At 37.3% G+C, this 26466-nt stretch overlaps 1 protein-coding gene across 1 annotated transcript; it reads right to left on the reverse strand.

Moving 5' to 3' along the window:
• Nucleotides 1-248: 248 nt before the first annotated feature.
• On the reverse strand, nt 249-24278 carry LOC128638926 (trans-1,2-dihydrobenzene-1,2-diol dehydrogenase-like). The gene is made up of 7 exons (XM_053691052.1): nt 24189-24278; nt 10355-10466; nt 9108-9271; nt 7454-7706; nt 7249-7373; nt 450-600; nt 249-361 (listed from the first exon to the last, which is right to left on the reverse strand). The coding sequence occupies exons 1-7, from the start codon at nt 24276-24278 to the stop codon at nt 249-251; spliced, it is 1008 nt and encodes a 335-aa protein (XP_053547027.1).
• Between the last annotated feature and the right edge of the window lie 2188 nt (nt 24279-26466).

A 26466-nucleotide genomic window follows, 5' to 3' on the forward strand; every position in this document is an offset into this window, starting at 1 on the left:
AAAACGTCTGATTTCCTACACTCAGATAAATGTATAAATATTTATTTTTATTTTTCATTATGCCTTAATAACCCAAGTCATTTGGTATTTGTAAAACTTGAAATATTATTTAAAACATATGTAAAACATGAGTTTTTCACTTTGAGAGTCATTCATGATCCCAGTAAATTAAATTATAGGTCATTACAAATTATCTTATTTCTATTTCATCACATTGCAACAATATATTAGCTATTGCATGTTCCGCTTCATAAGGATGTATCCTGTGGGAATCTGACTCCAAGTTGCTTTCGAACCTCTTCCATAATATTAGCTAAGAGCTGACTGTCTGCCAAGCTCATTAATGGACTTTCCTTCAATCCTGAAAACACAAAATATTAATTTAGTGATGATCATGGGCATAAAATTGATAGAGCGAGATGAAAGGAGATCACGGTTATTTCTTTTACCTTTCAATAAGCATTGTCGTACGTGTTCTGCTTCATAACTCAGTCCTGTGCTATTAGTAAAATGCATGGGTTTTGAGGAAGGAGGAAGTGGAAATTTTGTTTCTTCCCCGTTAAGGATAACAGAAGTTGGGCACCACATACATGTAGGAACCTTAAAAAAAAATAGTAAAATATAGCATTGGAAATTAGAAATGTAATGCAAGTACATACAGTTTCACCCTTAAAGGACCAGTCAACACAGTAGATTGGCATAATCAACAAATGCAAGATAACAAGACAATGCAATAGCACTTAGTCTGAACTTCAAATAAGTAGTAGATTCTTTTCTGACAATTTTAAAAGTTATGTCTATTTCCACTCCCCCTGTACCATGTTACAACCATCAGCCAATCACAAATGTATTCACGTTCACGTACCATGTGACAGCCATCAGCCAATCACAAATGCAAATACCTTTACGCTGTGAATTCTTGCACATGCTCAGTAGGAGCTGGTGACTCAAAAAGTTTAAATATAAAAAGACTGTGCACATTTTGTGAATGGAAGTAAATTGGAAAGTTGTTTAAAATTGCATGCTGTATCTGGATAATGAAAGTTTAATTTTGACTTTAGTATCCCTTTAACCCTATTTTAAACTTGACTGTAGTAAATAAAATAAATTGAGTGTCATTTATCAAGCTGCAGATGTAAGACTGCTGCTTCCTAACCTCTCGCCCCCTCAGAGGAAGGGGGGGGGGGGGAAGCCATTCAGACTGATTGACTGAGATGATTGACAAGTTTTAGTGAAAGCAGCAGTGGATGCTGGTTCCTCAACTTTAACACAGATGGACAGGTTCCTAATCTAGCAGAAAACACTTTCTAGAAGTATTTTATATGATTTTTGGAATCTTTAAATTGTAGAACCTCAACCTTCTGCAAACTAATTTTGGCCTAGTTTTTTTTACACATTAATGTTTTTGAACATCCTCATTAAGACAATAGTTTTTTGGTTTATAATAAAGTTAAGAATATTGATTAAATTACTCATTGGATTGGAATGGCTTTGGAAAAGAATCGCCCACATGCCACATGATATTTTCACTCAAAAATTCCGACAGCCGTGAGCCAATCACACACACATATATATATATATATATATATATATATATATATATATATATATATATATATATATATATATATATATATATATATAAATGAATGTTTTTAAGAAGAGTCACTCGTGTGTCATAATAGGCTTTAAAAATAATTCTTGAAATATATAGCTTCTTAGTGATGTAGAGTAGAATTAATTGTTACACAGTGTGTCTGCTTTGATTGTTGGACATGACCAAAATAAATTAGTTACCTATAAAACAAAATAGCATAAAAGCATTTGCACTTTGGCCCATTATGCTTCATCAATTCCATTTTGATTAAAGTGATGGTACATTTCAGACTATAAGAATGTTGCAATTAAAAATATATTATTTTGCAAGTATAACCACACTTAAAAAAAAAAGTGTGTGTGTGTATATATATATATATATATATATATATATATATATATATATATATATATATTATATAATAAAATATTTATAATCCTAATTGGTATTGTCTGTTCCTCTGCCCCCCCCCCCCCCCTTCAGCTCCTCTTTTGGTTGGGCTGTGATGTATAAAACAGTCACACCCACTCTCTACATAGGCTTTCTAAGGGCTTTAAAGTGGCTGAACTTCAAAATTGTCATATGACACACACGTTGATTGGATGTTCACTGGAATTGTCATTAAAAAAAACAAAAGAGTTAATTCAAGTGGGCCGGCATAACATTGCAATAGAAGCATTGATATATGCACTAATTTAATCCTTTCACACAAAAAAGGTACACATACTTTTTTTAATGGTAAAGATTAAATATATGGCATTTGATTAGTTAAGGCTTACCGTGACTAATCACTTTAATGACATTACCAATCAAATGACAATAATGACATAGTCTAAACAGGACTAATATGAGACTGAACATTTTAGCAAGTGAGTGAGAAATTATAAGATATTTATGATTCTTCTCTCCTGGCTAGAAACATTTTTCTTTTTTGGTGACCTGTGATAATATTTTCAGTAATGCCAAAAGCATCTTATAAAGTTTCAGCACAAAATGAAGAATGCTTTTGTTACTGTCATACTGTCACCCTGCATTACAAGTGCCTCAACATTATTGCATCAAATTAAACATTGATGTAGAGAAATATGTTAAATGCTCTCACCTAGATTACGAGTTTTGCGTTACGGTTTTAACACTGAAAAAATGGCCTTTTCAGCGTAAAAAACGTAATGCAGCCATTACGAGTCTTGTCGATACCGCAAGATTTTTAGCCAGTAACGCAACTTCAATCCCGCACTCAAAAAAATGACGTTTTTGCGTGGGATTTCCATAGCGCTGGTATTACAGGTTGTGCGGTGAGGCTAAAATCCTTGTGTTCCAGCCTATACCGACACGATCCATTCCGCCATCTGAGACCAGTAGTTATGAGTTTTGCGCAATAAAACTGTTACACAAAACTCATAACTAAAATGTTACAAAGTACACTAACACCCATAAACTATCTATTAACCCCTATTCTGCCGCCCTCCAGCATTGCAAACACTAAATTACATTTATTAAACCCTAATCTGCCGCTCTTGACATCGCCGCCACTAATAAAAGTTATTAAACCCTATTCCACCGCTCCCCAAAATCGCCACCACTATAATAAAGTTATTAACCCCTATTCCCCAGCACCCCAACATCGCTGACACTATAATAAAGATATTAACCCCTATTCTGCCGCTCCCGACATCGCCGCCACTAAATAAAGTTATTAACCACTAAACCTCTGGCCTCCCACATCACCGCCGCTAAATAAACCTATTAACCCCTAAACCATCAGCCCCCCACATCACAAAAAAATAAAATTAACTATTAACCCCTAAACCTAACAACCCCTTAACTCTAAATTAAAATTACAATACCCCTATCTTAAAATAAATAAAAACTTACCTGTGAAATTAAAAAAACTAAGTTTAAACTAACAATTAACCTAACATAACTATTACATTTAAATAACCACCAATTAAATAAACTAAATTACACATTAAAAAAACCTACAAAATTACAAAAAATAAAAAAATACTAAATTACAAAAAATAACAAACACTAAATTACAAAAAATAACAAACGAAATTATCCAATATAAAAACAATTACACCTAATCTAATAGCCCTATAAAAATAAAAAAGCCCCCCAAAATAAAAAAAACCCTATCCTACAATAAACTACTAATAGCCCTTAAAAGGGCCTTTTGTAGAGCATTGCCCTAAAGAAATCAGCTCTTTTACCTGTAAAAAATACAAAGACCCCCCAACAGTAAAACCCACCACCCATCCAATCCCCCCAAAATAAAAAACCTAACTATAACAAATTTCTAAGCTACCTACTTCCAAGAAAAGGGCATCTAGCTCTTTTGCATTGCCCTTAAAAAAGCCCAAACCCTAATCTTAAAAAAAAAAACACCCAAAAAAAGTTTCAAAAAAACCTAGTACTAAGCACCGATGATCCACTTACAGCTTCTGAAGTCCAGACATCCAGGCGGCGAGAAGTCTTCATCTAGGTGGCGAGGTCTTCATCCATCCATCCAGACGGCGTCTTCTATCTTCATCCAGGCGGCATCTTCTATCTTCATCCCAGCGGCATCTTCTATCTTCATCCCAGCTGCGTCTTCTATCTTCATCCCGGCTGCGTCTTCTATCTTCATCCCGGCGGTGCGGAGCGGGTCCATCCTTCAAGACATCTGTTGTCGAGCGTCCTCTTCATATGGTCGCCACCGTACACTGAATCCTAATGCAAGGGTGCCTTTTCAAAATGGTGTCCCTTGCATTCCTATTGGCTGATTTGATTTTTTAAATTAAAATCAGCCAATAGGATGAGAGCTACTGAAATCCAATTGGCTGTTCAAATCAGGAAATAGGATAAGAGCTACTGAAATTATATTGGCTGATTTGAATAGCCAATATAATTTCAGTAGCTCTCATCCTATTGGCTGATTTGAATTTAAAAAATCAAATCAGCCAATAGAAATGCAAGGGACGCCATTTTGAAAAGGCTCGCTTGAATTGAAGATCCAGTGTACGGCGGCGACCGTTGTCTTGAAGGATGGACCCGCTCCGCGCCGCCGGGATGAAGATAAAAGACGCCACCTGGATGAAGATAGAAGATGCCGCCTGGATGAAGAAGGAAGACGCCGCCTGGATGAAGACTTCTCACCGCCTGGATGTCCAGACATCCAGGCCGCGAGAAGTCTTCATCTAGGTGGCGAGGTCTTCATCCATCCAGGCGGCATCTTCTATCTTCATCCAGGCGGCATCTTCTATCTTCATCCCAGCGGCGTCTTCTATCTTCATCCCGGCTGTGTCTTCTATCTTCATCCCGGCGGCGCGGAGCGGGTCCATCCTTCAAGACATCTGTTGCCGAGCGTCTTCTTCATATGGTCGCCACCGTACACTGAATCCTAATGCAAGGGTGCCTTTTCAAAATGGTGTCCCTTGCATTCCTATTGGCTGATTTGATTTTTTAAATTAAAATCAGCCAATAGGATGAGAGCTACTGAAATCCTATTGGCTGTTCAAATCAGTCAATAGGATAAGAGCTACTGAAATTATATTGGCTGATTTGAATAGCCAATATAATTTCAGTAGCTTTCATCCAATTGGCTGATTTGAACAGCCAATAGGATTTCAGTAGCTCTCATCCTATTGACTGATTTGAATTTAAAAAATCAAATCAGCCAATAGAAATGCAAGGGACGCCATTTTGAAAAGGCTCGCTTGAATTGAAGATCCAGTGTACGGCGGCAACCATATGAAGAGGACGCTCCACGCCGGTTGTCTTGAAGGATGGACCCGCTCCGCGCCGCCGGGATGAAGATAAAAGACGCCACCTGGATGAAGATAGAAGATGCCGCCTGGATGAAGATAGAAGACGCTGCCTGGATGAAGACTTCTCGCCGCCTGGATGTCCGGACTTCAGAAACTGTAAGTGGATCGTCGGGGGTTAGTGTTAGTTTTTTTTTTTAACTTTTTTGGGTGTTTTTTTTTTAGATTAGGGTTTGAGCTTTTTTAAAAGAGCTTAATGCCCTTTTAAGGGCAATGCAAAATAGCTAAATGCCCTTTTAAGGGCAATGCCCATACAAATGACCTTTTCAGGGCAATGGGTAGCTTAGGTTTTTGTTAGAGAGTTAGGTTTTTTATTTTGGGGGTTTGGTTGGGTGATGGGTTTTACTGTTGTGGGGTCTTTGTATTTTTTACAGGTAAAAAAGCTGATTTCTTTAGGGCAATGCCCTACAAAAGGCCCTTTTAAGGGCTATCATTAGTTTATTGTAGGCTAGGGTTTTTTTTTATTTTGGGGGAGCTTTTTTATTTTTATAGGGCTATTAGATTAGGTGTAATTCTTTTTTATTTTTGATAATTTGTTTCTTATTTTTCGTAATTTAGTGTTTGTTTTTGTAATTAGATACTTTTTGTAATTTTTATAGTAGTGTTTTTTAATTTGTAGTTTAGTTTAATTTAATTGGTAGTTAGTTTAGTTTTAGTTTAATAATTATAATAGTTTAATTGTTAGTTTAAAATTAATTTATTAATTTATTAAGGTAAGTTTTAATTTAATTTAAGATAGGGAAATTGTAATTTTAATATAAAGTTTGGGGGTGATTAGGTTTAGGGGTTAATAGTTTATTTTAGTATATTTCGTTGTGGGGGGCTTGCGGTTTAGGGGTTAATTGGTTTATTATAGTATATTTTGTTGTGGGGGCTTTCGGTTTAGGAGTTAATAGTTTATTTTAATATATCTCGTTGTGGGGTGCTTGCAGTTTAGGGATTAATAGGTTTATTATAGCGGCAGTGTGGGCGGACGGAAGATTAGGGGTTAATGATATTTAAATAGTGTTTGCGATGCGGGAGGGTGGTGGTTTAGGGGTTAATAATAACTTTATTAAAGTGGCGACGATGTCGGGGAGCGGTGGAATAGGGGTTAATACATTTTAATGGGGAAAGTGTCTATGGGGAAAGTGTGCACGAGCACTTATTCTCAGCCCTTGGCTTTTGTGCGGTATGGAGCTCATCGCCTCCATATCGCATGCACATGGCGGCTTTTTAGAAACTTGTAATGGCAGCATTATGGAGGGTGAAATAACGCATCTTTTGTTGCGTTCGTTTCCCACCCTCTATAGCACAAAACTTGTAATCTAGGCATTTGTGATTTATCAACATACACAGCACAGAAATAAAATATGGTAACATCCTTGAATAAATGCTCTTTTTAATGTGTTTATCTCTTATATCTATATCATAGTTATAGCTTAAAGGGACATTAAACCCAAACATTTTCTTTCATGATTCAGATAGATTATACATTTTTAAACAACTTTCCAATTTACTTCTCTAATCAATTTTGCTTTATTTGCTTGGTATCTTTTATTGAAGAAGCAGCAATGCACTCCTGGGAGAAAGCTGAACACATTTGTAAGCCAATTAAAATGGGCATACAAGTTCATCCACCTATCAGCAGCTAGCTCCAAGCTCCTGAGCCTATCTAGATATGCTTTTCAACAAATCATTTCAAAGGAATAAAGCAAATTAGAAAATAGAAGTAAATTGTAAAGTTGTTTAAAATTGTATGTTCTGTCTGAATCATGAAAGACAAATTTTGTGTTTCATGTCCCTTTAACTATGGTTTGAAAAGCGTTCCTTATAATGCATCTAACACTCATGTAATTTGTATACCTGAATCATTCCTTTGGAGCCACAAATTGCAGCTTGGTTGGGCATTGCTACCATAATGGTACAGGTGAGAATAGCCTGTCGTTTCCCAGGATACTGAAGGATAATTGTCACCGTTTCATCCACACCTGAAAAAACACTTTCTATTTATTATCTAATATTTTTTTTTTATCACAATGCATGTTGACTCCGCTACTAGAGAGCTTACCAGTCTCATAGAGAAAACCTTTGGCTGTCACTGACTCTGGTCTCTCTCCATTAAAAACCATTAAAGCAAACTGGATACAATAACAGCCAATGTCCAATAGGGCTCCGCCCCCAAGCTCCTTCTGCACTGCACGTGGTACATGGTATTGGTTAGAACCAAATTCTGCTCTTACAACCTTCACATCCCCAATAGCCTTCTGAGATAACAGTGTGCGGATTTGCCCATAAACAGGAAAAAAACGACTCCAAATGCCCTACAGTGTAAAGAAAAATAAATGGCTGGGTGAACATAATTTCATTACCTTAATTATATTGATATACTTCTGAACATCAAGTGCAAATCGCCAAATGTTTAAAATATTAATAAATAGTTTAATTACACAGCAAGTATTTTTTCACAATTATACTTATCGTTTATACATTTATTATGGTAACAGTATTTTATACTCCAGTAGGTACCATATTTATATTAGATATGAGCTAATCTTTATTCTGAAAAGCATATGTCCTGACTCATATCTATGAGTACATTCAATCTAAGGATTTATTTCTTAGATTGAATCTTTTTAATATTTTCTGATCAGATAGAGGATACAATTTAAAAAAATGTTTCCAATTTACTTCTAATATCAAATTTGCTTTGTTCTTGTGTTATTCTTTGTTGAAGAGATATCTAGATAGGTAGCGTTCACATGCCTGAAGCACTACATGACAGGAAAATGTGCTCTTGCTAATACATAGCATTGCGGAAAAACTGCTGCCTTATAGTGCTGCAGACACATGCACACTCCTGAGCTTACATAACCTGCTTTTCAACAAAGGATAACAAGGGAACAAATACATTTTAATTATATAATTAAAATGGTAAGTTGTTTAAAATTGTATGTTCCATCTGAATCATGAAGGAAAAATGTTTGAGTTTTACATCCCTTTAAAGGGACAGTCAACACCAGAATTTTTGTTGTTTAAAAAGAAAGATAATCCCTTTATTACCCATTCCCCAGTTTTGCATAACCAACACAGTTATAATAATACACTTTTTACCTCTGTAATTATCTTGTATCAGCTTCTGCTGACTGCCCCCTTATTTCAGTTCTTTTGACAGACATGCAGTTTAGCCAATCAGTGCTCACTCCTAGGTCACTTTACGTGCATGAGCTCAATGTTATCTATATGAAACATGTGAACTAATGCCCTCTAGTGGTCAAAATGTATTCAGATTAGAGGCAGTCTTCAAGGTCTAAGAAATTAGCATATGAACCTCCTAGGTTTAGCTTTCAACTAAAAGAGAACAAAGCAAAATTGGTGATAAAAGTAAATTGGGAAGTTGTTTAAAATTGCATGCTTTATTTAAATCATGAAAAAAAAATTGTACTTGACTGTCCCTTTAAGAGCAAGAGTTATCATGAGATGAATGTCCCAATTGGTTGCAGGCTCGCTCATTTGAACCTGCAACTGATATTGTTGAAGCAGCGGTTTAAACCGCTGAACTAAAAATTAAGCCACATGGTCACAAATAAATTTGTTTTTATTATTTCAAGCTTATTGTAAACACTATAAAGAGTAGGAGTTACTATTTTTATAATAAAATGTATTTATCGGATCAACCGTCTGAAATTAAGAATGTTATATAAATATTTAAAGCAGAAACACACCTCCATGATAAACACATCATATTTTTTAGCGGCGGAGATGAGTTCTTCAACCTCTTTAGAGTTCATTGCCATCGGTTTCTCACATAAAACATTCTTCTTGTTTTTCAAGAACATCAGAACCACATCTCGGTGAACGGTGTGGAGGACCCCAACATAGACAATATCTGCAAGACAAGACTATTTGTTCTCAGGACGGATGCATTAATGAAAGATATTTTTTATATAAAATGAATGAAACACTGTAATTCCAACACATACAATATTAGGTTTGAAGAAATCGGGGTCATCTTTTAATATTTAAACTTATTTACCTCTTATGACACAGTAACTCTCATGGGGGCCCATTTATCAAGCTCCGAACGGAGCTTGTGGGCCCGTGTTTCTGGCGAGTCTTCAGACTCGCCAGAAACACAAGTTATGAAGCAGCGGTCTAAAGACTGCTGTTCCATAACCCTGTCTGCCTGCTCTGATGAGGCGGACAGGAATCGCCGGAATTCAACCCGATCGAGTACGATCGGGTTGATTGACACCCCCTGCTGGCGGCCGATTGGCAGCGAGTCTGCAGGGGGCGGCGTTGCACCAGCAGCTCTTGTGAGCTGCTGGTTCAATGCTGAATACAAAGAGCGTATTGCTCTCCACATTCAGCGAGGTCTTGCGGACCTGATCTGCACTGTCGGATCAGGTCCTCAAAACCTTTGATAAATAGGCCCCTTAAGATTAATTATTATCTTCATAACTCCTAAATCTTTCTATGTTTAAAAACACTTTTTACAACATTTATAGTGTAATATCAGTTTTGCATAGACATGGATTTTCCACTAATTTCAATTTAAATGTGAAAAAAGTGTATTTTGATTAAAATTTTCATGCAAAAACAAAACTTTTTATTTTTTTAAATGCTGGAATAAATGTCTGCATAAAATAATCTATGCTTATAAAATAAAACTTATATAGTATAGTCATATTCTGTTTTACCATTCACCGGCTAACAAGGTGTCTCAAAATTGGCTGGTCCAAACAATACAACATTCTGCTTTTGCGGGCTGAATCATGGTTTCTCCCTGGTCTTGTATACAGTTCTAGGACACTATAATACGTACCTGAGCTTGGGTACAGTACTTAAACCTATGGAACATGGTCGCAATATCCCATAATATATGATAAGTCAATTGTATCCCTTTAATTGTTCATTGTAATATATGTACTTAATTTTAATTTCTTTATTTCACAAAGCAGGGCTTTCTCACCAATATTCGCATCCTTAGCAAGCTCTTCATATGACCCATATGCTTTCATTATCTTGTGACTTTGAGCAAATTCATTGGCACGTTTCAGATCTCTAGCGGCCACAGCCACTGCCTAAGAAAATAATTGTAACAGTTATTAGTCAAGTTACACCATAAAAGTAGGGAAAATAATAATATTTTAAATTAATCAGATTTTAGTAACACCAAAAACATAAAATAGCAAATATTAAGGCCATGAAAATGACTTGTACAAATAACATAATTTATGTAAGAACTTACCTGATAAATTCATTTCTTTCATATTAGCAAGAGTCCATGAGCTAGTGACGTATGGGATATACATTCCTACCAGGAGGGGCAAAGTTTCCCAAACCTCAAAATGCCTATAAATACACCCCTCACCACACCCACAATTCAGTTTAACGAATAGCCAAGAAGTGGGGTGATAAAAAAGTGCGAAAGCATATAAAATAAGGAATTGGAATAATTGTGCTTTATACAAAATCATAACCACCACAAAAAAAGGGCGGGCCTCATGGACTCTTGCTAATATGAAAGAAATGAATTTATCAGGTAAGTTCTTACATAAATTATGTTTTCTTTCATGTAATTAGCAAGAGTCCATGAGCTAGTGACGTATGGGATAATGACTACCCAAGATGTGGATCTTTCCACACAAGAGTCACTAGAGAGGGAGGGATAAAATAAAGACAGCCAATTCCTGCTGAAAATAATCCACACCCAAAATAAAGTTTAACGAAAAACATAAGCAGAAGATTCAAACTGAAACCGCTGCCTGAAGTACTTTTCTACCAAAAACTGCTTCAGAAGAAGAAAATACATCAAAATGGTAGAATTTAGTAAAAGTATGCAAAGAGGACCAAGTTGCTGCTTTGCAGATCTGGTCAACCGAAGCTTCATTCCTAAACGCCCAGGAAGTAGAAACTGACCTAGTAGAATGAGCTGTAATTCTCTGAGGCGGAGTTTTACCCGACTCAACATAGGCAAGATGAATTAAAGATTTCAACCAAGATGCCAAAGAAATGGCAGAAGCTTTCTGGCCTTTTCTAGAACCGGAAAAGATAACAAATAGACTAGAAGTCTTACGAAAAGATTTCGTAGCTTCAACATAATATTTCAAAGCTCTAACAACATCCAAAGAATGCAACGATTTCTCCTTAGAATTCTTAGGATTAGGACATAATGAAGGAACCACAATTTCTCTACTAATGTTGTTGGAATTCACAACTTTAGGTAAAAATTCAAAAGAAGTTCGCAACACCGCCTTATCCTGATGAAAAATCAGAAAAGGAGACTCACAAGAAAGAGCAGATAATTCAGAAACTCTTCTGGCAGAAGAGATGGCCAAAAGGAACAAAACTTTCCAAGAAAGTAATTTAATGTCCAATGAATGCATAGGTTCAAACGGAGGAGCTTGAAGAGCTCCCAGAACCAAATTCAAACTCCAAGGAGGAGAAATTGACTTAATGACAGGTTTTATACGAACCAAAGCTTGTACAAAACAATGAATATCAGGAAGAATAGCAATCTTTCTGTGAAAAAGAACAGAAAGAGCAGAGATTTGTCCTTTCAAAGAACTTGCGGACAAACCCTTATCTAAACCATCCTGAAGGAACTGTAAAATTCTCGGTATTCTAAAAGAATGCCAGGAAAAATGATGAGAAAGACACCAAGAAATATAAGTCTTCCAGACTCTATAATATATCTCTCGAGATACAGATTTACGAGCCTGTAACATAGTATTAATCACAGAGTCAGAGAAACCTCTTTGACCAAGAATCAAGCGTTCAATCTCCATACCTTTAAATTTAAGGATTTCAGATCCTGATGGAAAAAAGGACCTTGTGACAGAAGGTCTGGTCTTAACGGAAGAGTCCACGGTTGGCAAGAGGCCATCCGGACAAGATCCGCATACCAAAACCTGTGAGGCCATGCCGGAGCTACCAGCAGAACAAACGAGCATTCCTTCCGAATCTTGGAGATTACTCTTGGAAGAAGAACTAGAGGCGGAAAGATATAGGCAGGATGATACTTCCAAGGAAGTGATAATGCATCCACTGCCTCCGCCTGAGGATCCCGGGATCTGGACAGATACCTGGGAAGTTTCTTGTTTAGATGGGACGCCATCAGATCTATTTCTGGAAGTTCCCACATTTGAACAATCTGAAGAAATACCTCTGGGTGAAGAGACCATTCGCCCGGATGCAACATTTGGCGACTGAGATAATCCGCTTCCCAATTGTCTACACCTGGGATATGAACCGCAGAGATTAGACAGGAGCTGGATTCCGCCCAAACCAAAATTCGAGATACTTCTTTCATAGCCAGAGGACTGTGAGTCCCTCCTTGATGATTGATGTATGCCACAGTTGTGACATTGTCTGTCTGAAAACAAATGAACGATTCTCTCTTCAGAAGAGGCCAAAACTGAAGAGCTCTGAAAATTGCACGGAGTTCCAAAATATTGATCGGTAATCTCACCTCCTGAGATTCCCAAACTCCTTGTGCCGTCAGAGATCCCCACACAGCTCCCCAACCTGTGAGACTTGCATCTGTTGAAATTACAGTCCAGGTCGGAAGCACAAAAGAAGCCCCCTGAATTAAACGATGGTGATCTGTCCACCATGTTAGAGAGTGTCGAACAATCGGTTTTAAAGATATTAATTGAGATATCTTTGTGTAATCCTTGCACCATTGCTTCAGCATACAGAGCTGAAGAGGTCGCATGTGAAAACGAGCAAAGGGGATCGCGTCCGATGCAGCAGTCATAAGACCTAGAATTTCCATGCATAAGGCTACCGAAGGGAATGATTGTGACTGAAGGTTTCGACAAGCTGTAATCAACTTTAGACGTCTCTTGTCTGTTAAAGACAGAGTCATGGACACTGAATCCATCTGGAAACCCAGAAAGGTTACCCTTGTCTGAGGAATCAAAGAACTTTTTGGTAAATTGATCCTCCAACCATGATCTTGAAGAAACAACACAAGTCGATTCGTATGAGATTCTGCTAAATGTAAAGACTGAGCAAGTACCAAGATATCGTCCAAATAAGGAAATACCACAATACCCTGTTCTCTGATTACAGACAGCAGGGCACCGAGAACCTTTGTAAAAATTCTTGGAGCTGTAGCTAGGCCAAACGGCAGAGCCACAAACTGGTAATGCTTGTCCAGAAACGAAAATCTCAGGAACTGATAATGATCTGGATGAATCGGAATATGCAGATATGCATCCTGTAAATCTATTGTGGACATATAATTCCCTTGCTGAACAAAAGGTAAGATAGTCCTTACAGTTACCATCTTGAACGTTGGTATCCTTACATAACGATTCAATATTTTTAGATCCAGAACTGGTCTGAAAGAATTCTCCTTCTTTGGTACAATGAAGAGATTTGAATAAAACCCCATCCCCTGTTCCGGAACTGGAACTGGCATAATTACTCCAGTCAACTCTAGATCTGAAACACATTTCAGAAATGCTTGAGCTTTTACTGGATTTACTGGGACACGGGAAAGAAAAAATCTCTTTGCAGGAGGTCTCAACTTGAAACCAATTCTGTACCCTTCTGAAACAATGCTCTGAATCCAAAGATTGTGAACAGAATTGATCCAAATTTCCTTGAAAAAACGTAACCTGCCCCCTACCAGCTGAGCTGGAATGAGGGCCGCACCTTCATGTGGACTTAGAAGCAGGCTTTGCCTTTCTAGCTGGCTTGGATTTATTCCAGACTGGAGATGGTCTCCAAACTGAAACTGCTCCTGAGGATGAAGGATCAGGCTTTTGTTCTTTGTTGAAACGAAAGGAACGAAAACGATTATTAGCCCTGTTTTTACCTTTAGATTTTTTATCCTGTGGTAAAAAAGTTCCTTTCCCACCAGTAACAGTTGAAATAATAATTTGTTACCCTGGAAAGAAATGGAAAGTAAAGTTGATTTAGAAGCCATATCAGCATTCCAAGTTTTAAGCCATAAAGCTCTTCTAGCTAAAATAGCTAGAGACATAAACCTGACATCAACTCTGATAATATAAAAAAATGGCATCACAGATAAAATTATTAGCATGCTGAAGAAGAATAATAATATCATGAGAATCACGATGTGTTACTTGTTGCGCTAAAGTTTCCAACCAAAAAGTTGAAGCTGCAGCAACATCAGCCAAAGATATAGCAGGTCTAAGAAGATTACCTGAACACAGATAAGCTTTTCTTAGAAAGGACTCAATTTTCCTATCTAGAGGATCCTTAAACGAAGTACCATCTGACGTAGGAATAGTAGTACGTTTAGCAAGGGTAGAAATAGCCCCATCAACTTTAGGGATCTTGTCCTAAAATTCTAATCTGTCAGACGGCACAGGATATAATTGCTTAAAACGTTTAGAAGGAGTAAATGAATTACCCAAATTATCCCATTCTTTGGAAATTACTGCAGAAATAGCATTAGGAACAGGAAAAACTTCTGGAATAACCACAGGAGCTTTAAATACCTTATCTAAACGTTTAGAATTAGTATCAAGAGGACCAGAATCCTCTATTTCTAAAGCAATTAGTACTTCTTTAAGTAAAGAACGAATAAATTCCATTTTAAATAAATATGAAGATTTATCAGCATCAACCTCTGAGACAGAATCCTCTGAACCAGAGGAATCATCAGAATCAGAATGATGATGTTCATTTAAAAATTCATCTGTAGGGAGAGAAGTTTTAAAAGATTTTTTACGTTTACTAGAAGGAGAAATAACAGACATAGCCTTCTTTATGGATTCAGAAACAAAATCTTTTATATTATCAGGAACATTCTGCACCTTAGATGTTGAAGGAACTTCAACAGGCAATGGTACTTTACTAAAGGAAATATTATCTGCTTTAACAAGTTTGTCATGACAATCAATACAAACAACAGCTGGAGGAATAGCTACCAAAAGTTTACAGCAGATACACTTAGCTTTGGTAGATTCAGCACTTGACAGCGATTTTCCTGTAGTATCTTCTGACTCAGATGCAACGTGAGACATCTTGCAATATGTAAGAGAAAAAACAACATATATATAAAGCAAAATTGATCAAATTCCTTAAATGACAGTTTCAGGAATGGGAAAAAATGCCAAAGAACAAGCTTCTAGCAACCAGAAGCAATAAAAAATGAGACTTAAATAATGTGGAGACAAAAGTGACGCCCATATTTTTTCGCGCCAAATAAGACGCCCACATTATTTGGCGCCTAAATGCTTTTTGGCGCCAAAAATGACGCCACATCCGTAACGCCGACATTTTTGGCGCAAAATAACGTCAAAAAATTACGCAACTTCCGGCGACACGTATGACGCCGGAAACGGAAATAGAATTTTTGCGCCAAAAAAGTCCGCGCCAAGAATGACGCAATAAAATGAAGCATTTTCAGCCCCCGCGAGCCTAACAGCCCACAGGGAAAAAGTCAAATTTTAAGGTAAGAAAAATGTTAAATTAAGATGCATTATCCCAAATATGAAACTGACTGTCTGAAAATAAGGAAAGTTGAACATTCTGAGTCAAGGCAAATAAATGTTTGAATACATATATTTAGAACTTTATAAACAAAGTGCCCAACCATAGCTAGGAGTGTCACAGAAAATAAGACTTACTTACCCCAGGACACTCATCTACATATAGCAGATAGCCAAACCAGTACTGAAACGAGAATCAGCAGAGGTAATGGTATATATAAGAGTATATCGTCGATCTGAAAAGGGAGGTAAGAGATGAATCTCTACGACCGATAACAGAGAACCTATGAAATAGACCCCTTAGAAGGAGATCACTGCATTCAAATAGGCAATACTCTCCTCACATCCCTCTGACATTCACTGCACGCTGAGAGGAAAACCGGGCTCCAACTTGCTGCGGAGCGCATATCAACGTAGAATCTAGCACAAACTTACTTCACCACCTCCATCGGAGGCAAAGTTTGTAAAAACTGAATTGAATTGTGGGTGTGGTGAGGGGTGTATTTATAGGCATTTTGAGGTTTGGGAAACTTTGCCCCTCCTGGTAGGAATGTATATCCCATACGTCACTAGCTCATGGACTCTTGCTAATTACATGAAAGAAATATATATGTTCTTAAGGAACAGCCACAAACATCTTCGTCAATGTTGTATATCAACAGAAAATACACCAGGAAAGAAAAAAGAGAAGAATCACAATAGTGTAATATTGCAGCTAAGGTTTCTCGTTAGGCACTCACGTCCTGCACGTTATCGCTTGATACCAAAGGAATCATAGTTTAGCTAACTAAAAGTAACTTTATAATCTATTATTCTTCACAAAACAAGCTCTGAATTAATAGTCTGAGCAAAAAAGTTGCAGGCTTTGGCTTGCCCGAATTGAACAAGTGTTCAGAGTCCTTGGACCACTCAATGCAGTAGAATTGCATAATTAACACATGCATAATAAAAAGACAATGATTTAATTACAAATCAGCAGTAGATTTTTTTCAGACAATTTCCGGCCCCCTGCTTCATGTGACAGGCATTTTTCAATCACAGACTAGTATACATCTACCCTATGAGCTTGTGCACATGCTAAGTAGGATTTTGTTCCCCAGATTTATTTTGACTTGACTGTCCCTTTAAATACAGTAAAATTACATAGTCGACAAATGCATAATAAAAAGACAATGCATAAAAAGCGCCAGATAAAAAGTGGAGCACTAATTAACACTCCCGCTCGAGCGTTAATTGCTCTAGAAGTTTTTTGCGTGCGTCGGGTTAAGCTCGTATTATGAGTTGAAACTAACCCGACGAGCACAAAAAGCCTAACTTTGAATATTGCGTGCATGTTCACTTAATCCCCATATAAGTCAATGGGAGAAAAAACAACACACGTGCAAACGCAATCAAATTTTCTGGGAACACATAGGGGAAAAAATAAAAGTATTATTTAAATTATTTTTTATCTCCAATTATTATTTACCAGTATTATCATTTAACACTCTGTTAGAGTTGATCTTTTAATTAGAACCTAAAATGTATATTATATTTTGTAGGGGGAAAAAATCAGGAAGCTAACGCATCAAATAGGGGGTTCTAGGTTGTGGCAAAGAAAATGTGGTAAGTTATATTAACTCACTGGCTTCTTGAAAAACAATGAAGTCTTCTTTAGGGGTGAATCACCAATAAAACACTAAACTTACTTGCAACAAATTGTCCTGTACCTAAGTACTGGTGTTTTACTGGGATAAAAGGCCATTCTATTGACCCCGCTAGCTCAAAAAGTAGCAGACTGTAAGAACCAAATCAATCACTTATTAGATAAAGCTTGCAAAAAGAATGCCTTTAAACTGAAACAAAAATATTTTGAAGGGGGGAACAAGAGTGGCCCTTTGTTAGCTAGAAAATTAAGAAGAAGAACACATAAGGGATATATTTTAACATTGAAAAATGAGAAGGGGAAAGAATGTAACACGTCGGAAAAAATTGCAGAGGTATTTAGGACCTACTATGCACAATTGTATAATCTAGATGACTCCTCTAAACAGAATGGGCAAGCGAACCTGGGTCACAAACTCAAACTAATCCAAGAATATCTAGACAATATTGACCTCCTGTTAGTCTCACAAGACCAAAAACAAGCTTTAGACGAACCAATCACACAAGAGGAATTATTAGATGTAATTAAAAACCTCCCGTCCCGCAAAGCACCAGGCCCAGATGGGTTCTCGGACCTATACTATAAAAAATTTAGGGATATCCTATCCCCTCATATGGTATCAATGTTCAACATAATAAACAAAGATAATCCTTTCTCAAAATCGTCCCTAGAAGCACGTATTGTGGTTTTGCCAAAACCAGGCAAGGCCCCAGATAAAGCACCAAATTTCCGCCCGATATCGTTACTCAACATTGATTTAAAAATATACGCAAAAATATTGGCCAATAGACTTAACAAAACCTTACCGCACATTATCAATAATGACCAAGTTGGATTCATTCCCTCTAGAGAAGCTAAAGACAATACAGTAAGAGCGGTACAAACTATAAATTATGCCCAATCATCACAAACCCCCCCTTGTGGTCGTGTCGGCGGACGCGGAAAAAGCGTTTGACCGCGTCTGCTGGCACTTCCTCCAACAAGTCCTTCATAAATTTAACATGGGTGACTCATTCATATCCAAAATAATGGCTCTATATGCCTCCCCTTCTGCCACAGTCAGGGTTAATGGAATTAATTCGAGCCCCTTCCCCATATCAAACGGCACCAGACAGGGTTGTCCCCTGTCGCCTCTCCTGTTCGCATGTGTGGTGGAGGCTCTCGCCGCTACCATACATTCTAATACCAACATACAGGGTCTGCAAATCCAAAACACAAGTCACAAAATCCTTCTCTATGCAGATGACATCCTTTTTTGCATAACTAACCCAATAGACTCTATCCCTCTGCTACTGACCGAATTAGATACCTTCTTGACGGTTTCTAACTACCTAATAAATACATCTAAATCAGAACTTCTAACGGTCCACTGTGATGACTACCTCCTCTCCCAAATTACACCACTGAGCCCCTTTAGAGTGCAGCCCTCCTCCCTGAAGTACCTGGGAATACACCTTACCTCTAAAACACAAGACCTGTTTGGACGGAATTACGTACCTCTCCAAAACACCTTAATAGCAGACATGTCCTCTTGGAAGACAAAAAATATCTCTTGGTTAGGTAGAATAAATTCAGTTAAAATGAACGTCCTTCCCAGGATACTTTACCTATTCCAGACCCTTCCAATCCCATTGCCCACCTCATTTGTACCCAACCTCCTAAACAGAATCGCAGAGTTCATCTGGGACAAACGTAGGCCCAGAATCAACAGACACCTTATGTGCATGTCAATTAAGAATGGGGGGCTGGGGTCCCTAACCTAAAAAATTACAGGAGAGCCACCTTTCTCCAGCGAATTATTAACTGGTCCACAAACTATGATCATAAAAAATGGGTAAGTCTGGAACACGACATCACACACACCTAGGGTCCCTATGCTGGCAGAACAAAACTAGTCTAGCCCGCATACCCAACAATAATTTCATTATTCAAGAAACCTTTAATGTTTGGGAACAGTCCCTAAAAGAGAATCCTCTTCTCTCCTATAGATCCTCACCTTTAACTCCCCTCACAGATAACATTGATTTTCCACCGGGACAGGGATGGGAGAAATCAAAATACAGGGCACAACACAGAGCAATAATGGTATACCAACTGGGTAACGAACAAACTCTCTTCCCCTTGGAAGACCTAACTAATAATGGCCTGCACATGTTCTCAAATTGGTTATTCCTCCGGCAATGTCACTCTTTTATATTTAAACACCCGGACAGGAAAAACATCCTAAGACCATTAACCCCGTTTGAGGTCTTGTGCAAATCACCAGACCCGGTAAAGCGCACCCTATCGCTCACGTACTCTCTATTGCAAACTCCCCCACCAGGGTACACACCTTATTACATAGACAGATGTGCAGAGGAATTAAATGTTGACATCCCACATCCTGTCATGACCCACATATTTAATAACATAAATAAAGTATCCTCCTCTAGCAGGCTTATCGAAACCAACCTAAAAATCATACAACGCTGGTATCTCACTCCTAGCAGGATACACAAACTATTCTCGTCAACCAGCAACAAATGCTGGAGATGCAATGCCTCTATAGGTAATATTGGACATATATGGTGGTCATGCCCTCTTACACACGACCGCTGTAACAGTGTAGCTAAGACCATATCCAAAATGTTAAACATGCTGTTACCCCTTGACCCACTCCTCTGGTTACTCAATAATATCCCTCGAAAACTCCCGACTTATAAGAAAAAAATTATATACATAGCTAGTAATGGTCTGAAAACACTTATTGCCCAAAATTGGAAAAGCAAAGAAATCCCGACCCTGGCCCAATGGTATAACAAATTTCACCAAATTCTAAAACTAGAGGAATACTCTTACATTCTACATGGACAGGAGGCCCTTTATACTCAGTTGACAACGACATGGGACACATTTATACACGAGGAGTATCACTGACTAGAAATTGTATCCATTCTCACCCCACACGGAGTGCTGTGTTTTGAGCTTTCTATATCCTCGACTTTACGATTACCTTAGTTGATTGCCACATCTAATTATTGCAGATTATTGTTGTTTTCCTTATACATTTTTTTGTCTTTGTTCGTATTACTTATGTATTCATCTTGCTCACAGTATTTCAATATTTCAGCGTTTTGCCTCGAAAAGTACAACACATAAGATGTAATATCTGTTTTTCGATGTATTTTTTCTTCTATGCTGTACAACTTTTATTATATGAATAAAGCTGATTTTGAAAAAAAAAAAAAAGGGCATTCTATTGAAAAATTACATGCTCTAATTTATTACAGCATATAATTTATCACTAACGACCCTGCAATGCTATGAGTTTAACCCTGCACAGGCGTTAAACACATATGCAAGGTATTGCTCAGGAGCTGTTGTTGCTATGGAACTGTTGCTGCGGATTAGCTCAGTGGCTGTATCCGCTGAAGACCAGCAGTTCTCTGCAGCTCTCAAGCAGTACTTTAACTATGTACTTAACCCTTTAAAGGGTGGTTAAACATATCATTGCACAATCCATAGTGATAAAATTACAAGCTCCAATAAGTTAGGGCATGCACATTTTTCCCTTTAAAATTCTGAATTCACCTATTAAGTATGTCTGTAGGCTGGATTTATGAAGCTGCATTAATAGCTTTTTAGGCAGTGCGGAGCAGGTTCACATGAACACAAACCTATTTAAGAAACAGTAACTGCTTCTTCTGCCTCTCTGCCCCCTAAAAGGTTACAAGATCAGTCACCCCACTCCTCGCTTGTTCATGATGATAGACATGCCCTGCTCTAATACAACTGGTTGTGCAGGAGCAGGGGGCAGCCTTGCATAAAAACCACTTGTGCAAGGTTACATCATTACTTGCGATCCTTTTGCCCTGTATATAAGTATCAGTATGCAGGTCTTCTTGTTCTACAAGGGAATACAATAATACAGACTAACAACATGAATAACAAGCAATATATATTGAAACAAAATGAATTGAACCCACTCTGAAGAGTTTCAAGGACTGGAGTGTGGTTGGGCTACGTTGCTTGTGTGAGACATGATGACTATGTCTAAGTATTTGTTATGTTGCCTTTGAGAAAATGATGAATTGCATAGCATGATTTGATGAGCGATTTGCTGTGGAGGTGAAGTACAGAGGTTAATGTGGCTTTAACACAGCAGATATTAAAATTATGTTTGTAAATGGTAAAAAATGTGGATTGTAATCATGAAAACTGAACACTTAGCGGCATATTTATCAAGCTCTGTATGGAGCTCGCCGGAAACAGAAGTTATGAAGCAGCGGCCTAAAGACCGCTGCTCCGTAACCTATCCGTCTGCTCTGAGACGGCGGACAAAAATCAACAACATTGGATACGATTGGGTTGATTGACAACCCCTGCTAGCGGCATTTATCGATATGCAGCAGACATGATCTGCTATATCGGATCATGTCCGCTCGCAAATTAATAAATAGGCCCCTTAATCAGAGAAGGATATGTAAGTATGCAAAATCAAACAGACAATTAGAAATTTAAAAACTCAGTAGAAATATAACATAGAAGTCAGTTCAGAAAACTACTTTATGATAAGAGAACAAAAAATATAGATGCCGGAGGATAAAATCATTGTACATTTATAGACGGAGATAGAGACGTAGTGGGGTGTCCTAAAAATTCATTTTGCATAATTTTGCTGTGTATTTTAACAAAGGAAGATTACAAGGTCCTGGTTTAGCACATCTCTGTTTACATAGGATACAGTTGTATTGGCATTAGCAAAATGATTAGCAAATAAATAGGTTGGTCCAGTTAATATTCATCCAAAGGTTTAGAAGTGTCTGAGCCAGCATCACTATTAGCTGAACATTTAACTAGTAAGAAATACATCTGGACTGGAAAGTTCCTAACGTAATATTACTTCACAATAAAGGAAATTGAGACCTTTCTGGTAACTTCAGGTATGTGGAATTGATTGATAGGGTTAAAGGAACAGTAAGTCCCTTGAGATTCCAAGATAACATGTTTAGTTACGCTTGGTAAAACAACTTTGCAATATTGTTTCATTATTTAATTTGCTCCCTGTTCATGTAGTTTGCTTTTAAATTCATGTAATTGTGGATTTTCTAATTCTCTTACCCTGTTAAATGTTTCCCTAATTGGCTTTAGCAGATATCACCTGCAAAAGATACACTTTCTACTAACATAATGACTGTGGCTAGCATTATTATCTGCAGACATAGATTGGTGGATGGTGTTTAACTATTGAGAAACAATTGCAGCAAACAAGACTAATTGTTTTAAAAATGCTTAGACTTGGCTGATATGCTATTCTCTAGCACAGCAGAAATGTCTTGTAATTACAAGGTGTTTATGTCCCTTTAAACAATTTAAACTCTTTGAAAGAATTAATTGTATTCTTCATTAAATTAAACAACTTAAACGTACACTAGATTTTTCTTTGTATAAATGTTTTGTAGATAATCCATTTATAAAGCCATCTGGTAGTGTTTTTATAAAAATGTATAGTTTTGCTTATTTTTTAAGAACATTGTGTTGATTTTCAGACTCCTAACCAAGCCCCACAGTGCCAGATGTATACACACGTTTACAGACTCCTGCAGACTCCTGTTTATGTTATCTGTCTTTTCATATGCAGGGAAGGAGGAGGTGGGGAGTGTATGCTTTATTTGTTTACCCAGATCCTTTAGACAGTCAGATAGAGAGATAGACAGTCAAATAGATAAACTAAAGAGGCGTAAAAAAGGAGATGGACCAATACTTTGATTTAACACACTAGAACTCAAACTAGATTTTCTCATTGAAAAAGCTGACAGCATATCAGTGAAACGTGCGTTGGATATTACAGGACTTTAACAGACTTGGAAAATATACACTCACAGGTTTTTCTGGCACACTATTTATTCTCTGTTTAGTAGGCTTGCTTTGCACCAGGCTGGCCTCTAGACTCAAGATCAGTTTCTTGTATGCTATGATATTACCTTGTGTATACAGTCTGTATTTTTGTCCTATGTTTTTAGAATAAATATTGTCCTTAATCCACTTTGGAGTTCCTGAGTTTCCTGAGTCTCCAAGGGAGACGTCAGGCTTTATAAAAATCTGCCTATCAACTAAGAGCTTAGTCATAACTCAGAAAAGTGTGAGTACTATTCCTCTGTGGTGAGACCACATTCCTTACTAGGCTTCACTATTTTATGATTTTCCTTCTTTCCTGTGAGGTGGGTTAAGATCATCACATCACTACACTACAATCAAGCAAGTTTTGGGACACTATTCCGGTCCTTCCTCTTTGGAATCTGCGACATATCCTTATCTTATTTTGTATACACTGTGTTTTTCAAATTGTATTTTTATTTTTAGTTTATACATAAGTACTTACTTTTGATTATTTTTAGATTTCCTCTTGCAGTTGCATTGATGTTCCAAATTAGACATGACATAATAACATAGTAGATGAGGTTGGAAGAAGAAAATCCATTGAGTTCAACCCATATAGATCCTACCAGATATACAATTACAAGGCTGCCAGTATAACTACGTTAATACAATTACAAAGCCAACCCATTCAACACAAGCAATTGTATCTTTGAATTCAGTTTTCTAGCCAAAAAATTAACTACGCCATTTTTAAGTCTGTTATTTGTTATTGATATACATTGCATGAAGAATATCCTTGTTTATTAAATCTTTTCAGCGGTACTCACCTGATGATCACCAGATGGCAATGTCTGCAGGGCCACTAGGAAATCATGGCTGATTTTCCCAGCAGAACAGATGCCCCATTTAGTAGCCATTACCAAGAAAAGTAACAGTGTCTTCTTAAGTAATCAAGAGAGGAAAGTACAGTTGGCTTTGTATGACCCTGCAGTTGCCTGTCAGCCTTTATATCAGATTAAGAGAGGGAGTGTCTACTCTGTGAAACATGAAATACTGCTGACAAATAAGTAGCAGAGAACAAGTCAAAAACCTGTAAACTGTATTATTTACCTGTATTTATTATTTAGGATAATAAATATGTATTATAGGGGCATAGAGAGCAAAACCTACATTTTCATGAATCAGATAAAGTATACCATTGTACCACTATTATCTATTCCCCCATTTTCTTACTATTGTTCTCTAAAACTTATCTCCTTTCCATAAGAGCATACTTGAGTAGACTAAGATGTGTGCATGTGTCTTGATCACTATGTATAAAACATTGGCAAGATTCACTAAATTGTCTACCTAACTCCATGGGTTCATACAATATTCTACACAGCTGATTCAGAATGGGAAGATGAATCATCAATTGACCACCTGTTCTTCGTGTGGATGTTCTCAAATTGTGTTGTGTTAGCCTTGTCTGAGAAACACTGCTGTAAATAAAAAAATACTTTATACTAAAGTCCCTTTATTTAGGTGTATGACTAGTATATTGCCCTAACTCAGTTGTTTTAAGGAATCAGGTTTTTTGTTATCTAAAATATATTACATCAGCCCTTTCCTTTTGTAACATACATAGTGCAGACCTGAAACAACACAGTAAGGAAGAAAAGTGAAATAAACATTATGTAGAAATATATACGGAAAACCTTTTAAAATAGAACATTTTAATTGATTTCTACAGTAAACCTTATTCTGTGCTAGAATATGAGTGGTGCGCTAACTGTAGCGCATGAGCGATATCAGGTTTATCACACCTGTTTGCAGTCGGAAGTAGAAGTTCAAAGTAAACAAAATCACTTGAGCGCAATTGAATTTAACTCACGTTGGGTTAATGCAATCTCAGAGCTCTGGTTAAATGTTACGCTTGAATAAAAATTTGCACAAAACACCTCACAATGACATGTAAAAAAAATAGTTACACTATATATATAGCAGGTAATAAAAAATTTTTTTTTTCAAAATTGCACAAAAAAGTTATAAAGTTTAAAAGATACAAGGGCCTCTAGTTATCAACGTGTCTACTTACCTGCCTTCGCCGGCCCAATACACCCGCCTAAGCTCGCCTACCATCGCCGCAGCGGACCTGAAAAATCTCGCCAAAGTTATCAATAAATCTGTCAAAAAGCCGCGCACCAAGTACGGGGCGATGAGCAGCGGACTGTGATAGTTATCACTCATCTGATCTCGCTGCTCTTCGGCTTTTTGACAGCTTTATTGACAAGCTGTCACTAAGCACCCACACTAAACTACACTGTTCTACCCCCTATACCGGCGCCCCCGGAGCCCCCTGCAACTAAATAAAGTTATTAACCCCTAAATCGCCGCTCCCGGACACCGCCACAACTATAATAAATGTATTAACCCCTAAACCGCCGCTCCCGGAGCCCACCGCCACCTACATTATACCTAGTAACCCCTATCCTGCCCCCCCTATACCGCCGCCACCTATAATAAATTTATTAACCCCTATCCTGCCGATCTCGGACCCCGCCGCAACTAAATAAATTGTTTAACCCCTAAACCGCCACTCCCGGACCCCGCCACCACCTAAACTTATTAACCCTTATCCTGCCCCCCCCTACACCGTCGCCACCTATAATACATTTATTAACCCCTATCCTGCCCCCCCTACACCGCCGCCACTATAATAAAATTATTAACCCCTAAACCTAAGTCTAACCCTAACACCCCCCTAACTTAAATATTAATTAAATACATCTAAATAAATTTAACTCTTATTAAATAAATTATTCCTATTTAAAACTAAATACTTACCTGTAAAATAAACCCTAAGATAGCTACAATGTAATTAATAATTATATTGTAGCTATTTTAGGATTTAAATTTATTTTACAGGTAACTTTGTATTTATTTTAGCTAGTTAGAATAGTTATTAAATAGTTATTAACTATTTAATAACTACCTAGCTAAAAGAAATACAAAATTACCTGTAAAATAAATCCTAACCTAAGTTACAATTAAACCTAACACTACACTATCATTAAATTAATTAAATAAATTACCTACAAATAACTACAATTAAATACAATTAAA

The sequence above is a fragment of the Bombina bombina genome, chromosome 8 (genome assembly GCF_027579735.1).
Source record: "Bombina bombina isolate aBomBom1 chromosome 8, aBomBom1.pri, whole genome shotgun sequence".
NCBI lineage: Eukaryota > Metazoa > Chordata > Amphibia > Anura > Bombinatoridae > Bombina > Bombina bombina.

Excerpts from the sequence above, each read along its gene's own strand:
- LOC128638926 (XM_053691052.1), bottom strand. The coding sequence starts at position 24,278 with ATGGCTACTAAATGGGGCATCTGTTCTGCTGGGAAAATCAGCCATGAT. Across the intron at positions 10,467-24,188 it reads TGCCATCTGGTGATCATCAG|GCAGTGGCTGTGGCCGCTAG; the intron begins GTGAGTACCGCT and ends TTATTTTCTTAG. Across the intron at positions 9,272-10,354 it reads TGCTAAGGATGCGAATATTG|ATATTGTCTATGTTGGGGTC; the intron begins GTGAGAAAGCCC and ends CTTGTCTTGCAG.